The sequence below is a fragment of the Ictalurus furcatus genome, chromosome 17 (genome assembly GCF_023375685.1).
Source record: "Ictalurus furcatus strain D&B chromosome 17, Billie_1.0, whole genome shotgun sequence".
Classification (NCBI taxonomy): domain Eukaryota; kingdom Metazoa; phylum Chordata; class Actinopteri; order Siluriformes; family Ictaluridae; genus Ictalurus; species Ictalurus furcatus.
The window spans coordinates 16,545,335-16,567,398 of record NC_071271.1 but is presented as its reverse complement, the minus strand read 5'-3'; the positions used below and the strand labels follow the sequence as shown (position 1 = coordinate 16,567,398).

Below are 22,064 nucleotides of genomic sequence, written 5' to 3'. Positions count from 1 at the left end.
ACAGTTGTTGTTTTCCTTGATCTGTTCAATGTCTGGTTCTTAGTACACCAGTGGCTTCTTTCTTTTTCAGGACATTCCAAATTGTTGTATTGGCTATGCCCAATGATTGTACAATGGCTCTAATCGATTTTCCTTCATTTATCAGCTTCAAAATTGCTTGCTTTTCACCCATAGAGAGCTCTCTGGTATTCATGTTGGTTTATCCTTTTTAACAACAAATGCAGTCTTCACAGGTAAAATCCAGGGATCAGACCAAGATTAGACATTCAGAGCTATAAACTGATTAAACAATCAATCTAACAGGACACACCTGGGCAACAAGAAACACCTGTCAGACCCATGTTCCAATATTTTTGATCACTTGAAAAATGGGTGGGTATATATATATATATATATATATATATATATATATATATATATATATATATATATATATATATATATATATATATATATCCATCTATTTTCTATACCACTTATCCTACAGGGTCGCGGGGAACCTGGAACCTATCTCAGGGAGCATAGGAGGGGTACAGCCTGGACCAATCCATCGCATGGCACAATCACACACACACACCCATTCGTACACTACGGACACTTTGGACATGCCAATCAGCCTATCATTTGGACTGAGGGAGAAACCGGAGTACACGGAGGACACCCCCACAGCACGAGGAGAACAAGGAAACTCTGCACACATGGGGCCATGGCGGGAATCCCCAACCCTGGAGGTGTGAGGCGACACACTTACCACTAAGCCACCGTGCACCTGTTTGTGTGTGTGTGTGTGTGTAAATGCAGAATCTAATATTAGGCCTACTACTGATCCTGCAGAAATTTTTATTTAGGGTACCCAGGTTTTTCATATTATGAAATTATGATTTCAGAAATGTATATAGGATTTCATATCTGGGTATTTTGATTTATTAATGGCATGAAAGCTTAAACAATGTGGAAATTCCAAAACTGTCCCAATATATCTGAATTTGCTCTATTTAATATTTTAAAAAATGTCCTGAGTGTACAGTGCTGTGAAAAAGTATTTGCTGAAAAAGTAGCTGTCTTTCTTTTATCTTCAATGTTGTTTTCATTTCTGAAACTATTTAGTATATGATATACACAGAAACAGAAGGAATAATTTTTCACAGCACTGTATTCTTTAAAAAGTGAACAGACGGTTCAGGTAGAGTTCTTGTGTTTGTCTTGTGAATGTTTTAGTCATGATTCTTGTTCAGGCTCTCAAGACTGGTTATTTACTATTGTTTTAATGAATATGCTACCTAAAGGATTTTCTCTCTACTTTTTACACCTTGCCTATCATTTTGATCATGAAGTCACTTCACTGAACTTCCCTTTGGCCCAACGCAATAAGTCTTTGTTTACACAGACGTTCCCAACAGTTCCTTTATCACCAACTGCAAATTTAGATCTTTTCACTGTGTTCGTCTCTTTAACGTAGAGGATGTAAATGCCTACCCCCGAGAACAATGCACCCCTATATTATCTATTCATTTCTGCCTATCAGTGCTTTTTCAATCAGCAGCAATTAGAGGCAGGCAGAGTTAGGGAAAGTTCCACTGATTAGGCTTAATTAAACAAAACACAAATTGTAATTTGTAAACACAATAATTACCAGAGTGGCTCCCCCCTTTCAAAGTACATCACAATACAATATTCATCACAGTACACCAGTGAAATTTTGGAACTTGGTTAAAGCTTAATCGCTGTTATAGGAAAACAATCAATGACACAGAGTTACTCTTACCACCCTGAAAGTTAATTATTCTATAAAAGCATGTCCAAAAGTGTTTCATTTCTCTAATACCACAGCAATTTGCCACTGATTACAAATTGAAATATACTAATGAATGACACATTGTGCTCTTGGTCTGGATATATATACGTTTAATATTGTAGAACATCCTGGAGACAAGTTAGCTCCTGTTATCACTTACACTATAGTCGCTATAAACAGTTGTCCTCTGTCCTGAGGACAGACTTTCTGGCATGGTGGAAAATATACTGGTATTATAAAACTCTGGTGACTCTTTCCATGAATGTTGAAAAAAAAAATGTCTCCTTATAGAAAACTTCACCAAATCAAAAATTATTCATATTTATTTTTCTGTTATATAGCAATATGGTCAATTTCTTATTAAACTAAGGGTATGTAGTATGTAGCTGCTGTACAAGACCATGTGAATTAACTGTAATAATGTAAACGTGATTTTATTTTATTTTTTTTTATAACTGGCACTATTGTCAGAGCTGCTGTTATAGAAAATTCATCAACACCTTCTGACCAATAAGAATCAAGCATTTTATATTATCATTGTATCAAGCATTTTATATTATCAATGTATTATAATAATATAATAAATTATATTATTATTTATATAGTATATTGTTCCTCTGGGTACTCCAGTTTCCTTCCCCAGTCCAAAGACATGCACTGAAGGCTGATTGCCATTTCCAAATTGTCCATAGTGTGTGAATGGGTGCGAGAGTGTGTGTTAGATTGTGCCCTGCAATGAGTTGCAGTCTCCTGGGATAGGCTCCAGGCTCCCCGTGACCCTGTGTAGGATAAGCGGTACAGAGAATGGATGTATAGATACTGTTATATGCATTAACTATTAGTTGTAATGTCAGCTAAGGCGTTTGTCGACAAATGGTGGCCAATTAGATATTAAAAGTCATAGTGTTCTAGCAACATTTTTAAATGCGTGTATGAAAAACTAATGAGTAAAGAGATGAAACTATTGTATAGCACAAACGTAAGTTATATACTATAAGTTCTCTTTCTCACAGTGCTATTAAAAAGGATTTAAGGCTTGTCATGAATACAGACAGATAAATATTTCACCTCCAAGGCTAGCACATAGCAACAATCTGACAGACATACTGTAAAATAGTTATCGCCATGACCTCTTTTTCTAACCTCTTCCCATTCTATAAATATCTTATTCATCTCACTCATGAATCATACATACAATACCTTCCAAAGCAAATGAGGAATATATGTAGAATATTTAGCTTTTTGTGCACAGCTTTGACCTTCACTTTCCATATTCATGAATATTCCATCGCTAATATTTAAATGATTGCTCCTTTATAGGTCTAGATGACCCCAGCTGGCAATAATCAGACTGGCTTTTGATCACATTACCAGTGAGACATCATACGCTATGTGAGTAATAAATTTTTTATTACGCTGCCATTTCAGTGATTGAAGAAGGAATTTGCCGTTCATTCCATCGAGCTTTCCCAGGGAAGGTGACCGCTTCCATACAAAGCAAATGAATTCGATGAGCTTTTATTCAGCAAAAAGATGTTAAAAAAAAAAAAGTCACATGTCCAGACTTTACTCAATGAGAAACATGGTCAATTTAGAGTTCAGTCATACATTATTGTTAACATAAAGAATATTATACAATGGAATAAAAATACAATACTTTATTGATCTTCAAATGATGTCTGGGCTTGTATTCTCACTACAGGGTGTTCCAAAAGTCTCCACACAGGGGACTATGTACGCCAGCACCACATCGGTTGTGCCTTCGTCAGTGGATGTTTGTCGACTTCCACTTCTAGGTTGGTCCGCAACACCGCACACGTATTTTTGAATTTGTTAATACGTGGTGACAGTGTGGAGTGTGATGTGCTTGCCACGTTTCCTGTTAAAGTCCATCGCGACCTTCCCGATTCAGTCACAAGAATGATTTAAATACTTTCTTCTTTTGTCAAAGGCATTTTCAAAGGTTATCTGAAAAAAATATATATAATAAAAACTAAGTATGAAGAATTTTGGAAGACATTTATCTAAAAAGTGTTAATTTCCCCTATGTGTGGAGACTTTTGGAACACACTGTATTTATACTGTATATTATTCTCTTCACAATCTATTCCACTTGTTTCCAATTTGTTATTCTAAGAGCAGAAATGAGCGGCTTTCTAAAAGTTGACGAATATATATAACAACACATCTGCATATGTTAGATAATCAAATCAACATACTGTATATAGGTCCACCGACAGTCCATAGTGATAATTCTTGTGTAATTGGTATACACCTTCTTGTGATAAACTATGCTGTCTTCATGTAAAATATTTCACAAAATTAGCCAAAAAAGAATGCTAAAAGCATCTGGAATATAAGAAAAGAATACAATGATTTATTTAGTACTTTATTTCAACCTCTGTAGATAACAGCACAAACTGTGACCTGATCAGTGACCAGTGCCAAATGTTCAAAGAGCAATATCCTTATCTGCATATTTGTTCAGCTTTTGGTTGAGGACTGCATTCACATGCTCTCCAGATGTTAGATTTCATCTGGAACATTTTATTTTTCCTTATTCAATGCATATCACATGCCCTTAAAATCTATAGCGACATTTTAATTATGAAAATGTTTATATGATCTAAAGCATCATTCAATTTACACAGTTATTTTCTTTTCCCATTCGTTGCTGCTACTATCACAGGCACTGCGACATAAATAATAGCAGCCTGCTGGGGAAAATATACGCTGCACTGTTTCCCCACAGATAATAAATAATCTGTCTAAATTCTGAAGTAAATGCTTCCGCTGAAAATAACCAAACCATATGTGCTTTCTAAAAAGATTAGAGAAAAGGCTTGCAGGTATCTTACACCCTATTGCCATGGGGAAATCATAGTATGTGATTCAAGATTTGATTTTCGTTTATCATCCACCATACTTTTATGTACTTACAAATCTACCTAATTTTTCTCTTGTGATGTGTAATGATTTATATGGGAATACATTTATTTGAGATATTGAAGATATAATAGTTGAGATATAAGAACGATATACCTGTTGCATTTTGCATCCCATCTGGGATGAATTCTCCAGCTTTGTGCCCAGTGTTCCTGGTATAAGTCCCAGATCCACTGTGACCCTGATTGTGATAAAGCTGTTACAAATAATGAATGAATGAATGAATGAAGGAACAACAATTAACCCACTTAAGCCCATCTGACGCTGGAGGTGCTATAGCCTAATAATTGAATTTCACTGTATATAGATGCTTAAAGCACACTTTATGCACATGACAATAAACTTGAAACTATATACACTCCTATTTTCTATTTCAAATACTACTGCTACTACTACTAATAGTAATAATAATATTATTATAGTCTTAGATAAAATTGAGATAAAACTACAGATTACTACACATTATATATACACATATAAACACACCTTTTAATTTTTTTTACTGAATCTATGATTTGTTAAACATTCTGTTTTTTCTTGTATATTTTTAGATTTTCCATGTTTTCTTATTTTTAGATTTTCTATGTTTACATTAAAAGTAAATGTAAACATAGAAACACTTAAAGGACTGTGTGAAAATGGATGAACCTTTACCTTTGTTCAGAGAGGTCTCTGGGTCATTGGCATGAAAGTTAGCCATCTGATTCCAGCTATCTGCTAACAGAATTTCAACTGCTTAAGGATTTGACTAAAGTTTTTTTCTAACATTAATGAAAGTCCTTAAGCAGTTGGCTCTGACAAACCAACTCAGACTCATTAAATTTAATAAAACATTGTGATGACTTGTATTTTATTATTTCTCAACTATTTCTCATTTTGTAGACACGTTAACATGGGTGTTATTAAAGTTGTGGCATTTTACAGGTGTCTAACTAACCTACTAGTTTTGCAGGCAGATTAATGGCAGTGAGATGCTCGGATTTCAATATGAATGTAGAATAGAATTGTGTTCATGACTGTGTGATTTTTTTTTTTAGAGAATGTAAATCAAAATGTCTTATTATTATTATTATTATTATTATTGTTGTTGTTGTTGTTATTTTAAAGAATAGTTTAATATATACAGTATCTGCAGAATGTTATACGTAAGGTTTAGTATAATATGTAAGAAAGTGTAATGCCTGTTTTGACAAATTTAATATAATGCTTTTATTTATTTACAGAAATATATAACCCTTATGTACATTTTCAAATGATCATGAGTAACACAGCATTTATCGTGATGATTGTTTATTTAAAGCTATTTAACACTGGAAAAAGTATATTTAATGTTTTAAAAAATTAACATTTGACATTAAGTGCTGATTTATTTATTTATTTGGTCACCATTACATGTTAATATGCCAAATTTAGTATTTTTGAAATGCACGGTCACAATCTGATTACAAATGATTTATGCTGTCCCACAGATTAGGGCTTTTAAATCCTTCCAATCTCACTTCCTTAACTTTTGAGTATAATAAATGGCTGGTATAATACATTTTCTTGAGGTTAGTTCATTAAGAGCGATCAAATCCATGTGCAAGACCTGTGTACCTCATCAGCAAGTTTCATGAGAGTAAAAGTTACAAATGTTCATTATTTTTAAGGTACACTATTATCATTTAAGCGGTCTGATTTTTATTTCCTAGCGTCCATTTTATCCCCTATTAGTTGGAGTCACGTGATCCGCAGTTCACCAGAACAGTGATGAGTTCGAATAGCCCCGCCCACTTTGCTGTATCCAGACAGGAGATCAACCGCTCGCGCTGCTGGATCACTCGGCGCTCGATTGCTCTTGCCTGAAGCGAAAATGGCAGATATAGAAACGCAGTTTTCTATTCCCGACTTCAGCACCTATCTACAAATGGACCCTTACCTCAAACCATATGAAAAGGACTTTGAAAGGAGGTAAAGTGTGATTTTAAGCCATGTTTTCATTGCACTATGTATTTGTAACGGCCCTGTAACGGCGCATTCAGACCAGACTAAACGCACAGCAGCTTGTCTTTGACCGCTGGCACTGCCTCCTGTCTGATAGCTACTCCTTCAACATAGGCTTTATCACCCATAATCTAACGCATACGCAGGGAGACACTACTAACCCATTCACTGCTTTGAGGTCTGTAAACTCTGTAGTGGACTTCCTGTTAAGGTCAGTCTGTTGTCGCTTGAGAGTTTGTACATCCATAAGGTTAAATCCCAAATCTCTCCGTATCAGCCATGACACATGAACTATAATCCTATTAGTTCATACCCTATGTAGTGCACTTCAGTGAGGACTAGGGTGAATTTGGGATGTCTCTACTGCACTCACTCGTCTAACCAGGTTACATGTGTTTGAGTTAGTTAGCTAGCTGTGCTAACAGTGCTTCACCTTCAGCTTCACCTTCAGCGTACTACATACACTTAAAGAGAAACCAACATTAGCGTTCAGTCTGCTTACTTTAATCCATTTATAGATTTAGTGAGCTTCTCTCACATGCTGTGCTTCCTTGTAGTTTGATAGGTGTGACGTAACACTCAAGCCATGGCCTGTTTTAAAGGGCCAGCGCCGACGTTATGTGTAGCTCTGAGATTTTTTTTTTTTATCCATACATCCCATCCCTTTCTATCATATCCTATCCCATCCTATCCCATCCCATCATATATCATATCCTACCCCGTCCCATCCTATCCCCTCCTATCATATATCCTATCCTATCCCATCCCATCATATATCACATACTATCCCATCTCATCCTGTCATATCCCATCCCATCATATCCCATCCTATCATATCCCATCCCATCCCATCATATCTCATCCTATCCCATCCTATCCAGAGTCGTGAGGGAGCCAGTGCAGGGGTGTCAACCAGGGGCATTTCTAGAGTGTGATCTCTACTGGGGCACAGGCCCCCCAAAAATTTTACAAAAGTACTTCAAATATTCTAGGGGAAGAATTATTATTATTATTATTATTATCATTATTATTATTATTATTTTTATTTTTAGCAAAGCATTCAATTCTGGTGACTTTGGGAGTAGTATTTAGTTATTTGTTTAGTTAGTTAATTATTTATTTGTTTATTTTCTTTAATCATATTATGTAATGAACATTTAATGTATGTTCTGCAGATCGTTTCATTAGTTCAGTTTTACATTTTAACCTACTGTAAAGGGTTTTGCTAAAATTGCCACATAAGCTTTTTTTTTAGGTATCAAAACTGGTTACTGTTTGTTTGATGACAAGGACAAACTTCATATTTTTATACCATGGAACTCTGTTTTACCATGGTCATTCTTAAACAATTACTAACAACATTAACTTCATCAATTGTTTTTACATTTTATTTGTATACTTGACCATACATAATTCCTATTCAAATACTAAACCAAGGATGAGCAATTTTGGTCCTGGAGGGCTACTACACTGTCCTGCAGAGATTAGCTCCATCTCTAATCAAACACACCTGAAACATCTAACCGACGTCTTCAGGATTACTTGAAAATTACAGGCAGGTGTGTTTTGATTAGCATTTTTGTGAGTAAACTAACTAACTAGCCCTAAATGAACAAATCGCTTCAAAAAGCTTTCATGGATGATGACTAAATCGCATCGTCTGTGGCAGAATGCCAAATTAGAAGAGATAAGCAAGCATTCTTTTAGCAACTGACAAGCTAACTTTATCGATAAATTCTGTGCCAAGAATTTATCGATAAAGATAAATTCAACTGGCGTTACTATCAGCCTTCATGTTTTAAATCATTCATATGATGTAAATGATACCATCTAACGAATAGGAAAGCCTATTTTCAAAGTTATCTACTGTGATCTACCTCACCAGACAATGATTTATCATGAAAATTTTACTGGGGAATAGCAAACTTTTACTGGGGCTCATACCCCATTAAAAAGAGTCTTGCGATGCTCCTGGTGCCAAAACATAACAGGGCACAGTTGCGCACACACTTTCACACACTACGGACAATTTGGAAATGCCATCAGTCTGCGTCACTCGTCTTTAGACTTGGGAGGAAACCAGAGTACCCAGAGGAATCCCCCAAAACACAGGGAGAACATGCAAATCCACACACACAGGGCGGAAGTGGAATTCAAACCGATAAACCTGGAGGTGTGAGCGAAACGTGCTAACCACTAAGCCCCTAAGTCCCCTAAGTTTTCCCAGTGGAGTCTATTTTTACATTTTAATGCTATACTGTAAGAAAAAAACATGCCATACTAGATCTGTGCAACCACTAGTGAGAACAGTTCCTTAACAATATGTGGAACTATTTATTTACTCCCCCTGGAGGGATTGAGTCTAGCGCAGTTGTTTCCCCTGATAAAACACACTTCATTAGCAGGTTTAGTAGGTGTATTAGAGGAGCAAAATCACCAGACTGTCCTACACTCTCTGCTAAATAATGTGTTCAGTCACACTGCAGTGTCGCTGTATATTGTATACAGCGACATATATTGTATATATACTGTCTACAATGTATATACAATGTATATTGTGTATATATACTGTCTACACCCGTGTTCCTCAGAGTGGTGTCTGTGGACCCTTAGGGGTCTGTGAGGCACAGCGAGGGGGTCGGCAATTTATTTAAACTTTGTTACAGTGGTGGAAATCACAACCCACCATTTTCAAAGTTTTATTATGTTTATTAGGGATAGCACAATATCACTTTGTATGATACTTAAAGCAATACCGCAACCTTGACCACCAGCCAACATCAGTACTCATCTGATATTTTCATTCTTTAATAAACCATTTTAAAAACGAACTTAAAAATACAGGGGGAAAATATGTTTCTAAAACAATACTCGCACAAAACCGCAGCTTTTTTGTATTCACTAAAACATTTTCACATAAAAATCAATAGTTTTTTTCTCTGATATCAGAGCCACCCTTTGTTTTTTTTTTTTTTTTTTTTGTTTTTTTTGCTGTTTTCAGTCCAATACTGTGACCTGGGTATTGGATCAGTGACCTCTAATATTTGGTATTGAGTTCTTAATGTTATTAGCCTGTTGGATTGGTCACATAACGAATAGGTTTAATCAAGATGTCTAAAGAATATCAACTTGAATCTAATGACAATCATAACAAAACTGTGTTCTGAAAAAAGAAAGTTCAGGAATAACAAGCTGTATGGCTCCAATAAATAGCCAAGTGTTATTACACATTTAAATAATAAGATTTTGTTGAAAGAAAATCTGTTATGTTCTCAGGGGCCTGTGGAGCTTTTCCCCCTTAATTAATGAATTAATTGACTGATTCATTTTGATTAAAGCGCTACCTAGTTTGGCCCTTACAGAAGAGCCACACACGCATATTACTCAGGATGTAATACATTTTGTTCAGTAGCTCTCAGCATGCAGATTGTTCCACTTGAACCTAATGTACTGCCGTCTTTGAAGTGGTTGTAGATGTATGGACGACCTGTACTCATGGCTTTGCCTGTGAAATGCGGAAGAAAAAAAACACGCCTCTTAATTTTTAGATAAATAAATAAATGCAGAATTTTTATTTAAAAAAATGAGGAATAAATAATGAATAAAGGCTTAGCATTATGATAAATTCAGACAACAGAATACATACAGTGCTCTCTCACGCACCTCTAAAGCATTTCATCTAAGGCACTTCAAATATAATTAAGTGCAAAATAATTCATGTCTTTAATAATTAATATACTCTGTATGAAACAGTGAAGCAGCCATTATAAAATAAATCAGATTTGCTTAAAATTCTAGTACCCAGTGTAAAATGCCTTCCCACATGCCTGCACTGTCGAGCAGTTTTCTGGGGAATTTGTTCAGGTTTTTCCAGCTTTCTTGTAGAACATGTTAGTTAGTCCCAGACTGCTTTGATGATGCAATGATTTATTTATTTTACCAGAAACATAACATAATAATACGTAATAATACTTAATATAGTCAATTCCTTAAATAAATACAAAAATCTCTTTGTAACATTATACTTTATAAAGAAAATTGCATATTAAATGTCTTTTACACATTAAAAGTTCTGTACTGTATTCACAGTACTGTATCTACCCAAAATAAATGGTGCATATATCATTTGATTAATTTATATTTTATTAAGTTACTTCATGATTGAGTCAGTGATTTAATATTAATACTGCATTTACTCATACAAACTTAAAATACTTAAACCATACATGTTCTTATTCAAACAGTACGTATCAGTGCAGAAGGTGACCCACGTCAAAGCAACTACAATTTGCAGAACTCATTTTGACAGTTATAGTTGCAATCAATATTATTCAACTCCCATTGCAAATCAAGTTTATTGTCAAAATTTACAGACTTTCAGCTGTTTGCAATGAACAAATCAAGCAAAGCGATAATAAATGAGGAAATAGTTCAACACAACGAATCCTTCAAGTGGTTTCCCCAAATTCAACTGCAAATGCAACTTATAATGACTTCTCCAGTCTCAAAATTATTCAACCCTTTCATGGCAAGCATCTTTAGTACTTAGTGGAGCACCTTTTTGCTGTTATGACCTGCTGCAAACGAGATGCATAGCCAGACACAAGCTTCTTAGCTTATTCCTCATGAGCAATGGCCTCCAGTTCAGTAATATTCTTGGGTTTGCGTGCTGCAACCACCGCCTTCAAATCCCACCAGAGATTTTCTATGGGGTTCAAGTCAGGTGACTGTGATGGACCAGTAGAATCTTCCAGGACTTCTTCTGCAACCAAGCCTTGGTGGAATTTAAGGCATGCTTGGGATCACTGTCCTGTTGGAAGGACCAATGATGCCCAAGCTTCAGCTTCCTCTCAGATGGAATGACATTTTCTCCTAGGATTTCCTGATGCGTCAATGAATCCATCTTGCCTTCCACACGCTGCAGGTTTCCAGTGGCAGAGGATGCAAAGCAGCCCCAGAGCATCACCGAGCCACCACCACGCTTGACTGTGGACAGAGTGTTCTTTCTTCATTCTTCTTCCTCCAGACATACCACTGATCCATCGTGCCAAAAGGTTCCAGTTTTGTTTCATTGCTCCACAGAACAGAATCCCAAAACTTCTGTGGCTTATTTATATGATGTTGAGTCGACTTTTCTTGTGCTTTTGGGTCAGTAGTGGTGTACGTCTTGGAGTTCTGGCACAGAAATCTTCTGCGTTTAGTACACACCTTACTGTGCTCACTGAAACCTCAGTGCCTGTTGCCACCAAATCTTGCTGCAGGTCTTTTGCAGTCACTCGAGGGTTTTTCACAACCTGCCTTTCAGAAATCTGGTTGCAGCCCTTGATAGCTTCCTTTTTCTGCTCCGTCCAGGTGTTTTATGCATTTTCTACCCCTAGCCAGTTCAGGTATTTCATGTGTTTCAGCTCAAGCACACCTGGTGCAACTAATGAAGCTCTTGATTAGCTGTATCAAGTGTGCTTGAGACAACACCTGTTTTGCATATTTGTGGTGATGTGAGGGATTTTATTTGGGGGGTTTGAATGAATTTGAAATCGGAGAAATCATTATAAGCTGCATTTTCAGTTGACTTTGGGGAAACTACTTGAAGCATTCTTTGGGTTGATCTATTTCATTTGCTTTTGTTTGATTTGTTCATTATAAACAGCTGAAAGTCTAGACATTTTGACAATAAACCCGATTTTTACTGGCGGTTGTATAATTTTGATTGCAACTGTATGTGCAGTATTTTCTATGAGTCATGCCCCTGTGTCGCCTCTTATTATTATGACAACGATGTTGCATAACAGCATTTGACATGACCCGACTGAGTAAAAAACCTTTAATATTCATGGATGACAGAGTTATCGGTAATAATTTCTGAGCCTGTGACTGTTCCGCTGTTATTGCCACAGAGACCTGTGACAAGGTGAAATAGACTTGTTTAATTAACTTTGAAGGATCTAATGTTTCTCAAGGATCTAAAAATATTAAAGGTCATTAATTTCCCTTCTCTCTGGGTAACTGTTTTTAATAAAGCATTCCAAGTGAAATGTGTTTCTGAGGCACTCTAAGGAACATCGTCTTATTTACAGATGATATGCTATTCTTAAATAGGGTGAGTCATATTGGAGACCAGAGTGTGACCGGAGGGTCCCCCCTCCTCAGGTTAAATTGCTCTTCATTGACCTAATGCTAATTATTACTGGTATTACTGTAGCACAGATACAGCAGGCTCATGAGGACATCTGTAGGTCATTGCCCAAGAGCAAAGGCTGCATTTTTAGCCATTTCCCTGAATCTGTAGAATGTGCCGACCTGGCTGGCCAACTGCCAAACAAAACCAAAAGAGGCAAAAACAGTTTTTCCTCAATTGCTCTTTCATGCATATTTAATATAGAGGATTTCACTTGATGGAATAATTAAGGGAATGGAGTGTGAGTCAGGAGACATAATTGAGTGCAGTGTTCTTGTCTTTGCATTAAAATAAGTTAGAGGAAATAAGTAAAAAGATTTTTTTTTTTTTTTTTACACTTCATTATTAGATCTATGGGGGTGGGGAGATGCTGGGGTGGGGGTATGAGCGGTGAATTCTGCAAAACAGAAAAAAATATATTCTTTTATAATTATATTATATTATAATATACTTCTCTGCTTTCAGACAACATAAACATATTTCTGCCAAATAATGTGATGTGCTTAAAGATGTCTAAAATCTTGCAAGCTATGTGTAATTTCGTCACACGCTGAATTCCTTTGAGTCCAGTTGCTGGACATAAGCATAATAGATTTAGTATGTGATCAAAATGTCTACGATGATCCTGCACTGTCAAACTGTCATCGAAGCAGCAGCCTTTATTTTGTCACATATACAATACAGCACAGTGAAAATTATTTTCTTCACATATCCCAGCTTGGTAGGACGCTGGGGTCAGCGCACAGGGTCAGCTATGATACAGTGCCCCTGGAGCAGAGCGGCTTAAGGGCCCGGCTCAAGGGCCCAACAGTTACAGCTTGGTGGTGCTAGGGTTTAAGTGCTTACACATTCTGTTCAGAAGACAACAACGTTTTAAAATGTTTAAATGACCTCATAAAAAGACAAGTAATCCACCAGAACAGAACTCACTAGAGACGACCACGAGGCTCCTGTACAAATGTTAGTTGTGAAAGTTACCCATTGCAGTAAAGTGTACGTTGTTGCTTACGCAATTTCCTTTCCTTTTCCCCCACATTCACTCAAAGAAGCAAGCTTGAATTCGATCATTATGTGCAAACTACATGACTTTTTTTCTAGGCGGAGTAACTGTCTACATTTATTAAGGTGCTTAACCTTTAATTCTTTAACATTTGGTTTTAGATGCAGTTTTGCTAACAGTTGGACACATAGACATTGAGTGAACAGGATAGAAATTACATTTACATTTATTCATTGAGCAGACGCTTTTATCCAAAGTGACTTATAAATGAAAAAATACAAGCAAAGCGATATATCAAGCAGAGAACAATACAAGTAGTGCTACCATACAAGATCCATTAATTGAGTTCCAGAAGAAGCAAAGTGCGCAGAGTAGAGGTGTAAGTGCCAGAGTAAATTTTATTATTTTATTTTTTATGGGTTGGTTAGGTGTTCACGGAAGAGGTGGGTCTTTAGCTGTTTTTTGAAGATGGTGAGAGATTCTGCGGTCCAGATTGAGGTTGGAAGTTCATTCCACCACTGAGGAACAGTTAGTTTGAATGTTCTTGAAAGGGACCTTGAGCCACACTGAGTAGGTACTAAGTGTCGGTCATTGATTGATCGCAGATTGCGTGAGGGAACGTAAGCCTTCAGGAGAGAGTTGAGGAAGGAGGGTGCTGTTCCAGACAAGGTCTTGTAGGTGAGCATCAAGGCCTTGAATTTGATGTGGGCAGCTACAGGAAGCCAGTGGAGGGAGATGAAGAGGGGTGTGACATGGGTTCTCTTGGGCTGGTTGAAGACGAGGCGTGCTGCTGCATTCTGGATGATTTGAAGGGGTTTGATGGAGCTGGCCGGAAGACCCGAGAGTAGTGAGTTGAAGTAGTCCAGTTTTGAGATAACAAGAGCCTGGACTAGTATCAGTGTAGCCTAGTCCAGCTTTAAGGGTTAAAGCAGACTGAAGAGTTGTAGCTAATTCTGATTCGTACATGGTATTATCCAATGTCAACTCCATCCAACTAAACTTCAACAGAAGAGACGAATAGACTTTCAGAAATTGCTTAATTGTAAAGACCAACATCTGTCATTTCTTTCTTTTGCATTCAATAGTGAAGTCGCCACAGAAGCTGTAGATTACTGTAAGAAGCTAAGCATTAAGTAAGGAATAAAACATATAATAAAACAGCGGGGACATATGATGTGACCTAACGCAAAGTTCATAATTATCCAATAATAGCATGTTCTGAAGGGTTGTATTCCTCTTATATATACCACAGCAGTTTAACAATGCTAACTTTTTTTTTTTTTAAATTCAGGAATGACACATACATTTTATCTGTTTGTATCAATAGAGATCTTCAAAACACTGGAGTCTCCTTCCAAAAATAAATGTCTCCTCACAGAAAACATCATATCAACAATTTTTAAATCCATATCAACGTTTTCATTTTTTTAATCCGTTTACGTGAAGCGTCTGCCATACAAGTCCCAGTGTTTGTTGTTACTATAGAATTATTACATATTGCATAGTATCATTGCATATTAGTATGTTCACATAAATACAGGGTGTCCCAAAAGTCTCAATACACAGAGGAATATGTATGCAAGCCCCACATCAGTTGTGCCTTCGTCAGTGGATGTCCATGGACCTCTGCAACACTTGTAGTCTTTTTGAATTTGTTTGGCAAAAGTGTTGTGTGTGATGTGTTTGCCATGTTAAAGTCCATCGCAACCTTGCAACAGCTTCCCGAGCCAGCCATGAGAATGATTTCAGTACATTCTTCTTCTGTCAAAGGCATTATTAAAGGCTCCCCCCCCCTCGATTATATATTTTATATACACACACACACAACTATAAACTAAGTATGAAAAAGTTTAGCTAAAAAGTGTTAATTTCCTCTACATATGGAGACTTTTGGGACGCCAGGTATAATTCGTCCAGCTGTAGCTATTGTCAGAGCTGCTATCATAGAAAATTAATCAACACCTTCTGCCCAATCAGATGATGATGTTGACATTAGGGGGAGGGTCATTGTGGGGAGGGAAATAGGGGGATATAGCTGTTATAGCTTTTCTTATGACATAATATATAAAATTTCTCATTGCCACTCATGATTTTGGTGAGAAAGTGGGTTGTTCTGACCGATTCTGATAACAGCGTATGAAAAGTGGGTCCTGAGGACTACAGCAATAAAAAAAGTAAGTTGTTAATCAAGCCATGTGTGACGGGCCCCCAGAGGACAAGTAGGACTTGCTATTAATGTCAGCATCCTAATCTACATGCATGTGCAGCCAGGATAAGACAAACTCTCTGCAGTACCGAGGGTTCATATGAGCATCTCAAAAATGTTCACTCTTAATAAGTGAGGCGCTGATGAAGCTGTAGATCTGTGGAACAAGTGTCTCTTATCAACTTCCTGCTCAAATGCTGCCTGAAAAGCTTTTCTCCCAGCTGTGTGAATTTCGAGAGCGCAAGGTGTGATGTGCATCTTAAACAAATGGGTTTCACGTTATAGAAATGATGCTTTCTTTAGTCTGGATTTTTTTGACCTAATTGTGTTGCAAGGACTTTGTTTTCTGTCATGATTGTCAACCTAGATACTTTGTTGATGTCTTCCTGGCAACATGTCCTTTATATTTAAGATCGGTTGGCCTTACTGAGATACACTGTTCCTCAGTGTTCTGTCCAAGAACAAAATTGAACACCTCTGCTGTCCTCTAATCCCACCGTGTTGACTGGACTAAAATGTTGGCCGTGTCAGCCTGGCTGTGTTCTCTGTGGTGAGCTCACACTTGCTCCAGCTGTTCTCTTCACTCAGGCTTGCATTGAACACCTGTGCACATTATAGAGAGAAGATGATCTGAATATTTAAAGACTGCTGGCGAACACTCAAGCTTTTTTTTTTTTTCTTTTGCATTTATTCAGCCTGGATTTTGACTAAGTCTTTTCTTTTAACTGGCCACATTCTGAGAAGTTTTCTTCCACATTAACATTTTTTTTCTCTGAGTGTGTTTAGCTGAGACTGGAGATATACACCAGTAATTGCCAATTATCTATAATTCCTATCACTGTCCTGTACATTTTCATGCTTTCCTTGAATGAACACTTCTTATTCAACTCCTAATAAACAGAATAAGAGGCATTACAGTGCCCTCCACTAATATTGGCACCCTTGGTCAATGTGAGGAAAGAAGGCTATGAAAAATTGTCTTTATTGTTTAACCTTTTGATCTTATGTTCAAAAAGTTCAAAAGGTCTTATCTTGGCAAAGGGAGGTAGCACAAAGTATTTACTAAAATTGGCAAAAATGGCAAAAATTGTTGCACACCTATATTTAACAGTTTATATATATATATATATATATATATATATATATATATATATATATATATATATATATATATATATATATATATATATATATAATGTATATGTATATGTATGTATGTATGTATGTATGTATGTATGTGTGTGTGTGTGTGTGTGTGTGTGTGTGTGTGTGTGTGTGTGTGTCGTTTGTAAGTGTTTGATATCCATGAGAGCAGAGTATTTCTGTGAATTTTTTTTTAAACAAATGATCAAAAAGGTTAAACAATAAAGACAATTCTTCACAGCCTTCTTTGCTCATATTTACCAAGGGTGTCAATATTCGTGGAGGGCACTGTATGTTGAATTGTAACATCATTAAGAATCTGCTGGCAACACTAGATTTCAGTAAGGGTCGTATTCATCCAGGTTTCAGCCACAGAATAAAGGGCAAAAAATATATTGTCAGTATTAATTTTGCTCAGTATTGGAATCCTGATTATTAATCATTTCTTGTAGTTAAGTGTGTTTTTCACTTCATCATTTCAAATCTACAGAAAATGCAGTTTTCGTTTGAATCGTACATTATAAGCCTACATTAGTTCACCTTTCACTCATCTATTTTCTACATTATAACACCTTTGCTCGTTGTATATACTTCGGTTCGATCCTAAGCTTGAGTTTCTGTCTGTGTGGAGTTTCACTCAGACCTCGTATCCATCTGGGTTTTCTCTGGATTCTGTGGATTGCTCCACCCTCCCAAAAATATGCATGTAGATAGCTTGACTCAGTTGCCCCTAGGTTCCATCCAGGGTGTATTTCACTCCTCACACAATTGCCCAATATTTAGGGAATTATAAAACCCTGCATGGGAAAAGCAAAAAAGTTAGCAGAGCATAATGCATTCTGTGAAAAATCTAGGTGTTGAAATAACTTTGCCTATAACAAGCATTATAGTTCTTTTGCCTCAGAGAAAAAGTAAGGTAAGCTAATGTTGGTTTAGTTTGTAGGAAGTGACATATACGAAACGCACTGAAGAGGACATCAAGGACAACAACAGTGTATACCAATTGTGCTCTCATTATTACTAATAATAAGGTTGGCCAAGTTTTGATTCTGCAGCAGTTCAGTAATGACTAGGTTGGAAATCAGCTTCCTATGAATTCTCCTTGACAGGCTGATTGAGATGCAGTTTTGGATGTCTTCTCCAGGCTCTAATCAGCTGAGACATGAGCCGGGGTACATGCCAAGAATATCAGCACTTTATTGGGCGCCACTAAGCCAGTCCTCCACCCAATTCACAGCGTCTGGGTTATTATAATAGCAGAGGCTTTCAGGAGCATGAGTTCAGACAGAACTGAAAGGAACAGGTTCATTATTTTCTATACCTTTTCGTGGCTTTCGTGTCACAACAAACATATATCAATTTGGAATAAGCGATATAAAATATTTTTTTATTTTTCTAGCTGCTAATTATAGTAAATTATTAGAGGTAATTCATTACACTTTTAAACCCCTTCTTTCCTTTACAGCCTTTAGTTATGATATTAAAGAGTAAGGAAATGCACTACATCAGCTATATGGATCGATCTGTTTATAATAAAAAAAGCTATTTAATTAATATAAAATGTAAAAGATGTAGTCTTGGTAATAATGCAACCTATAAGACTGTTAAAGAAAGTTTTAAACATAGAAATCGGATTTATAACTGCTGGCACTGGGGATGGAAAGTGTGAGATTTATTTGTGATAGCTTTATTAGTCTATTTAATTATGCATGCACTTCTAAAGTACTGGGAATTAATTAAAAAGACTCCCCATCAATGAATTGAGAGTGTTTGTGGTTGGAAAGCTCCTCCAACATGAAGTTATTCTCCTGTCAGAAATAATTGTACAAAAATATGACGCGGTCTGGAAAAAATGTTGGATGATGCTATGGCTATTTGTTTATATACTCACACACATACAGTGCCCTCCACTAATAATGGCACCCTTGGTAAATTAAACAATAAATAAATAAATAAATAAATATATATATATATATATATATATATATATATATATATATATATATATATATAAGTTAAATAGGTGTGCAACAATTATTGGCACCCTTTTAGTCAATACTTTGTGCTACCTCCCTTTGCTAAGATAACAACTCTGAGTGTTCTATAATGCCTGATGAGGTTGGAGAATACATGCCGAGGGATCTGAGATCATTCCTCCATACAGAATCTCTCCAGATCCTTCAAATTTCAAGGTCCATGCTGGTGGACTCTCCTCTTCAGTTCACCCCACAGGTTTTCTATGGGGTTCAGGTCAGGGGACTGGGATGACCATTGCAGGACCTTGATTTTGTGGTCAGTAAACCATTTTTGTGTTGATTTTGATGTTTTGGATCATTGTCCTGCTGGAAGATCCAACCACGGCCCATTTTAAGGCCATTTTTCTGGCAGAAGCAGTCAGGTTTTCGTCTGTTGATATTTGATAGTCCATGATGCCATGTATTCTAACAAAATGTCCAGATCCTCTGGCAGAAAAACAGCCCCAAAACATTAAAGAGCCACCACCATATTTAACTGTGGGCATGAGGTACTTTTCCATATGGCTACCTCTCTGTGTGTGCCAAAATCAACTCTGGTGTTTATTGCCAAAAAGCTCTATTTTGGTTTCATCTGACCATAGAACCCGATCCCATTTGAAGTTCCAGTAGTGTCTGGCAAACTGAAGATGCTTGAGTTTGTTTTTGGATGAGAGTAGAGGCTTTTTTCTGGAAACCCTTCCAAACAACTTGTGGTGATGTAGGAGGCTTCAGATTGTAGTTTTGGAGACTTTCTAACCCCAAGACGCAACTAACTTCTGCAATTCTCCAGCTGTGATCCTTAGAGATTTTTTGGCCACTCGAACCATCCTCTTTACAGTGCGTTGAGACAATATAGACAAACGTCCAGGTTGATTTATAACGTGTGTGTGTGTGTAAGAGTAAGATAAGATGAAAATGTCCTTTTGTCAAAATATATTTATGCTTTCTTAAAACTGGGGTGTCAGTGTGTCAGAGTATATTATAGGCAGAAAAAAGAAACCCATACAGTATATATCAGTCAGTCTGCCTAAAGATGTCTAAATCTTAAATGTTAAATGAGATTTCATCACAAAGTAAAGTAAAAAAAATACAACCTTGGTGAATTGACTTAATTCAAATGCGTACATTGGTTCCGTGTGACTGAATTGAGTTACATTAACACGGTTTGTTTCTGAACTTTCCACATGATCTGAACATGATCATGAATAAAATCGAACTATGTGTTCTCACCCTGACTGAGGATCAAACGCAGGTCACTGGCATTCTGCAACAGCCATGTTACCTCTGCACTATTCTACTACTCTATATTTTTAGTTGTTTTAGCATAATACCCTAGTTATAGTCCCTGTCAGTGCCTACACCCTCATGAGATTTCATAATGTAATTGCTTTGCTTTAATACTGTGTGACTTGTTCGTCCTCACTCTGCATAATTCAATCTTGTAATTAGAAACTAAGTTTAGTATAAGCAATAAAATTATGGGAAACTTAATGTTTTTATGTAAACTTTACATCATATATTCTCTTGAATCTGACCGAACACAAGATTTTACCAGTTCGTAACCGTCAAAATGTCCATGATGCTTCTGTGCCGCAGTTGGCATGAAGTCTTTAAATGCAATTTTCTCCATTTTCACTCTGGGGTAACCAGAATTTAAAGTTCTTGAGATCCATGCAAAAGAGAAACATGTTTCTTAGAGTTTAGTGTTGTGTATAGTTTTATCCATATATCATTTTTCACATGCAGCCACAAAAATGTGTACACATTGTACTGCTGTGCTGTAAAAGGAAAAAAAAAAGCGTTCTTTGCTTCATTGGTTTGCCACAGGCATGGTTCATACAGTACTATAAAAGTACCCAGTTAGATTATTCATTATTCAGCTTGAACTTTTGTAAGCTCCCTGCAGAAACAAGCAACATGCTCTGGAACAGATTTTCTTTATGTCCTTGAATTCTATAATCTGTACAGTCTTTCTCTGATGTGTTTCACTGTTTGAAGCCTGGGGGCCATCAGCCCTGTTAATTTTTCACAATATTTGCTTGGCCCTTCATGTGTTCAAGGTGGGAATGCTGAGGTTATGTCCTAGTCGATTCTTGTTTATCAATGTGTATCTCCCCTTGTGTCTGCGTTTGGCAGATATGGTTTATTTCAGAAGCAGTTGATGCTCCTGGAGGAGGCTGAAGGAGGCTTTGATCAGTTCACACGCAGCTATAAGACCTTCGGAGCACATCGCCTGCCGGACAACAGCCTCGTCTTTAAAGAGTGGGCTCCAGCTGCTGAGGCTCTGTTCCTCACTGGAGACTTCAGTATGTATACGTTGAATATTTATTTTACCTAAAGGTTTGTAAATGAGCATTTTTATCAGTGCTGAATCATTCAGTCGATTGTGTCATTCAGTAACTGTTACTGCCTCAATTAAAAGATCTTCAGTTTACATCCTTATTCCTTGCCACTGGTTTCCAGTTTCTGTGTCGTGCTATTCATATAGCAGCCCAAATATATACATTTATATTCCTTTTAGAGCAGTTGAAACGAAGCTAGTGCAACGCCACTAAACAAAAACAACCAAAAAGCCTTGGCTAGTATATTGTTTAGGTGATTATTTCGTTGAAATATAAATGAATACTTTAGAAATCACAAAATGTGTTGAATAGCTTTGTGAAAATGAAGCCTATGAGCTGTTCTCTACATTCCAAGTAAATTCCCATCTAACATTAGGATATTTGCAATTCTGGAAAACAAGAATAAAAGGGATTTGTGTACTGCCGTAGATGGAGGAAAAAAGGTACTTCAGTCATCTC

The 22,064-nt window shown here is 36.7% G+C and overlaps 1 protein-coding gene across 1 annotated transcript in view; it reads left to right on the top strand.

Annotated features, from left to right (window-relative positions):
- Nucleotides 1–6,187: 6,187 nt before the first annotated feature.
- Nucleotides 6,188–22,064, top strand: part of gbe1b (glucan (1,4-alpha-), branching enzyme 1b) — a 134,664-nt gene continuing 118,787 nt past the window's right edge. The window contains exons 1-2 of the mRNA XM_053646610.1: nt 6,188–6,691; nt 21,400–21,569. Coding sequence (XP_053502585.1) covers nt 6,594–6,691; nt 21,400–21,569 — 268 coding nt within the window. The 5' untranslated portion in view covers nt 6,188–6,593. The remainder of the gene's footprint in view (nt 6,692–21,399; nt 21,570–22,064) is intronic.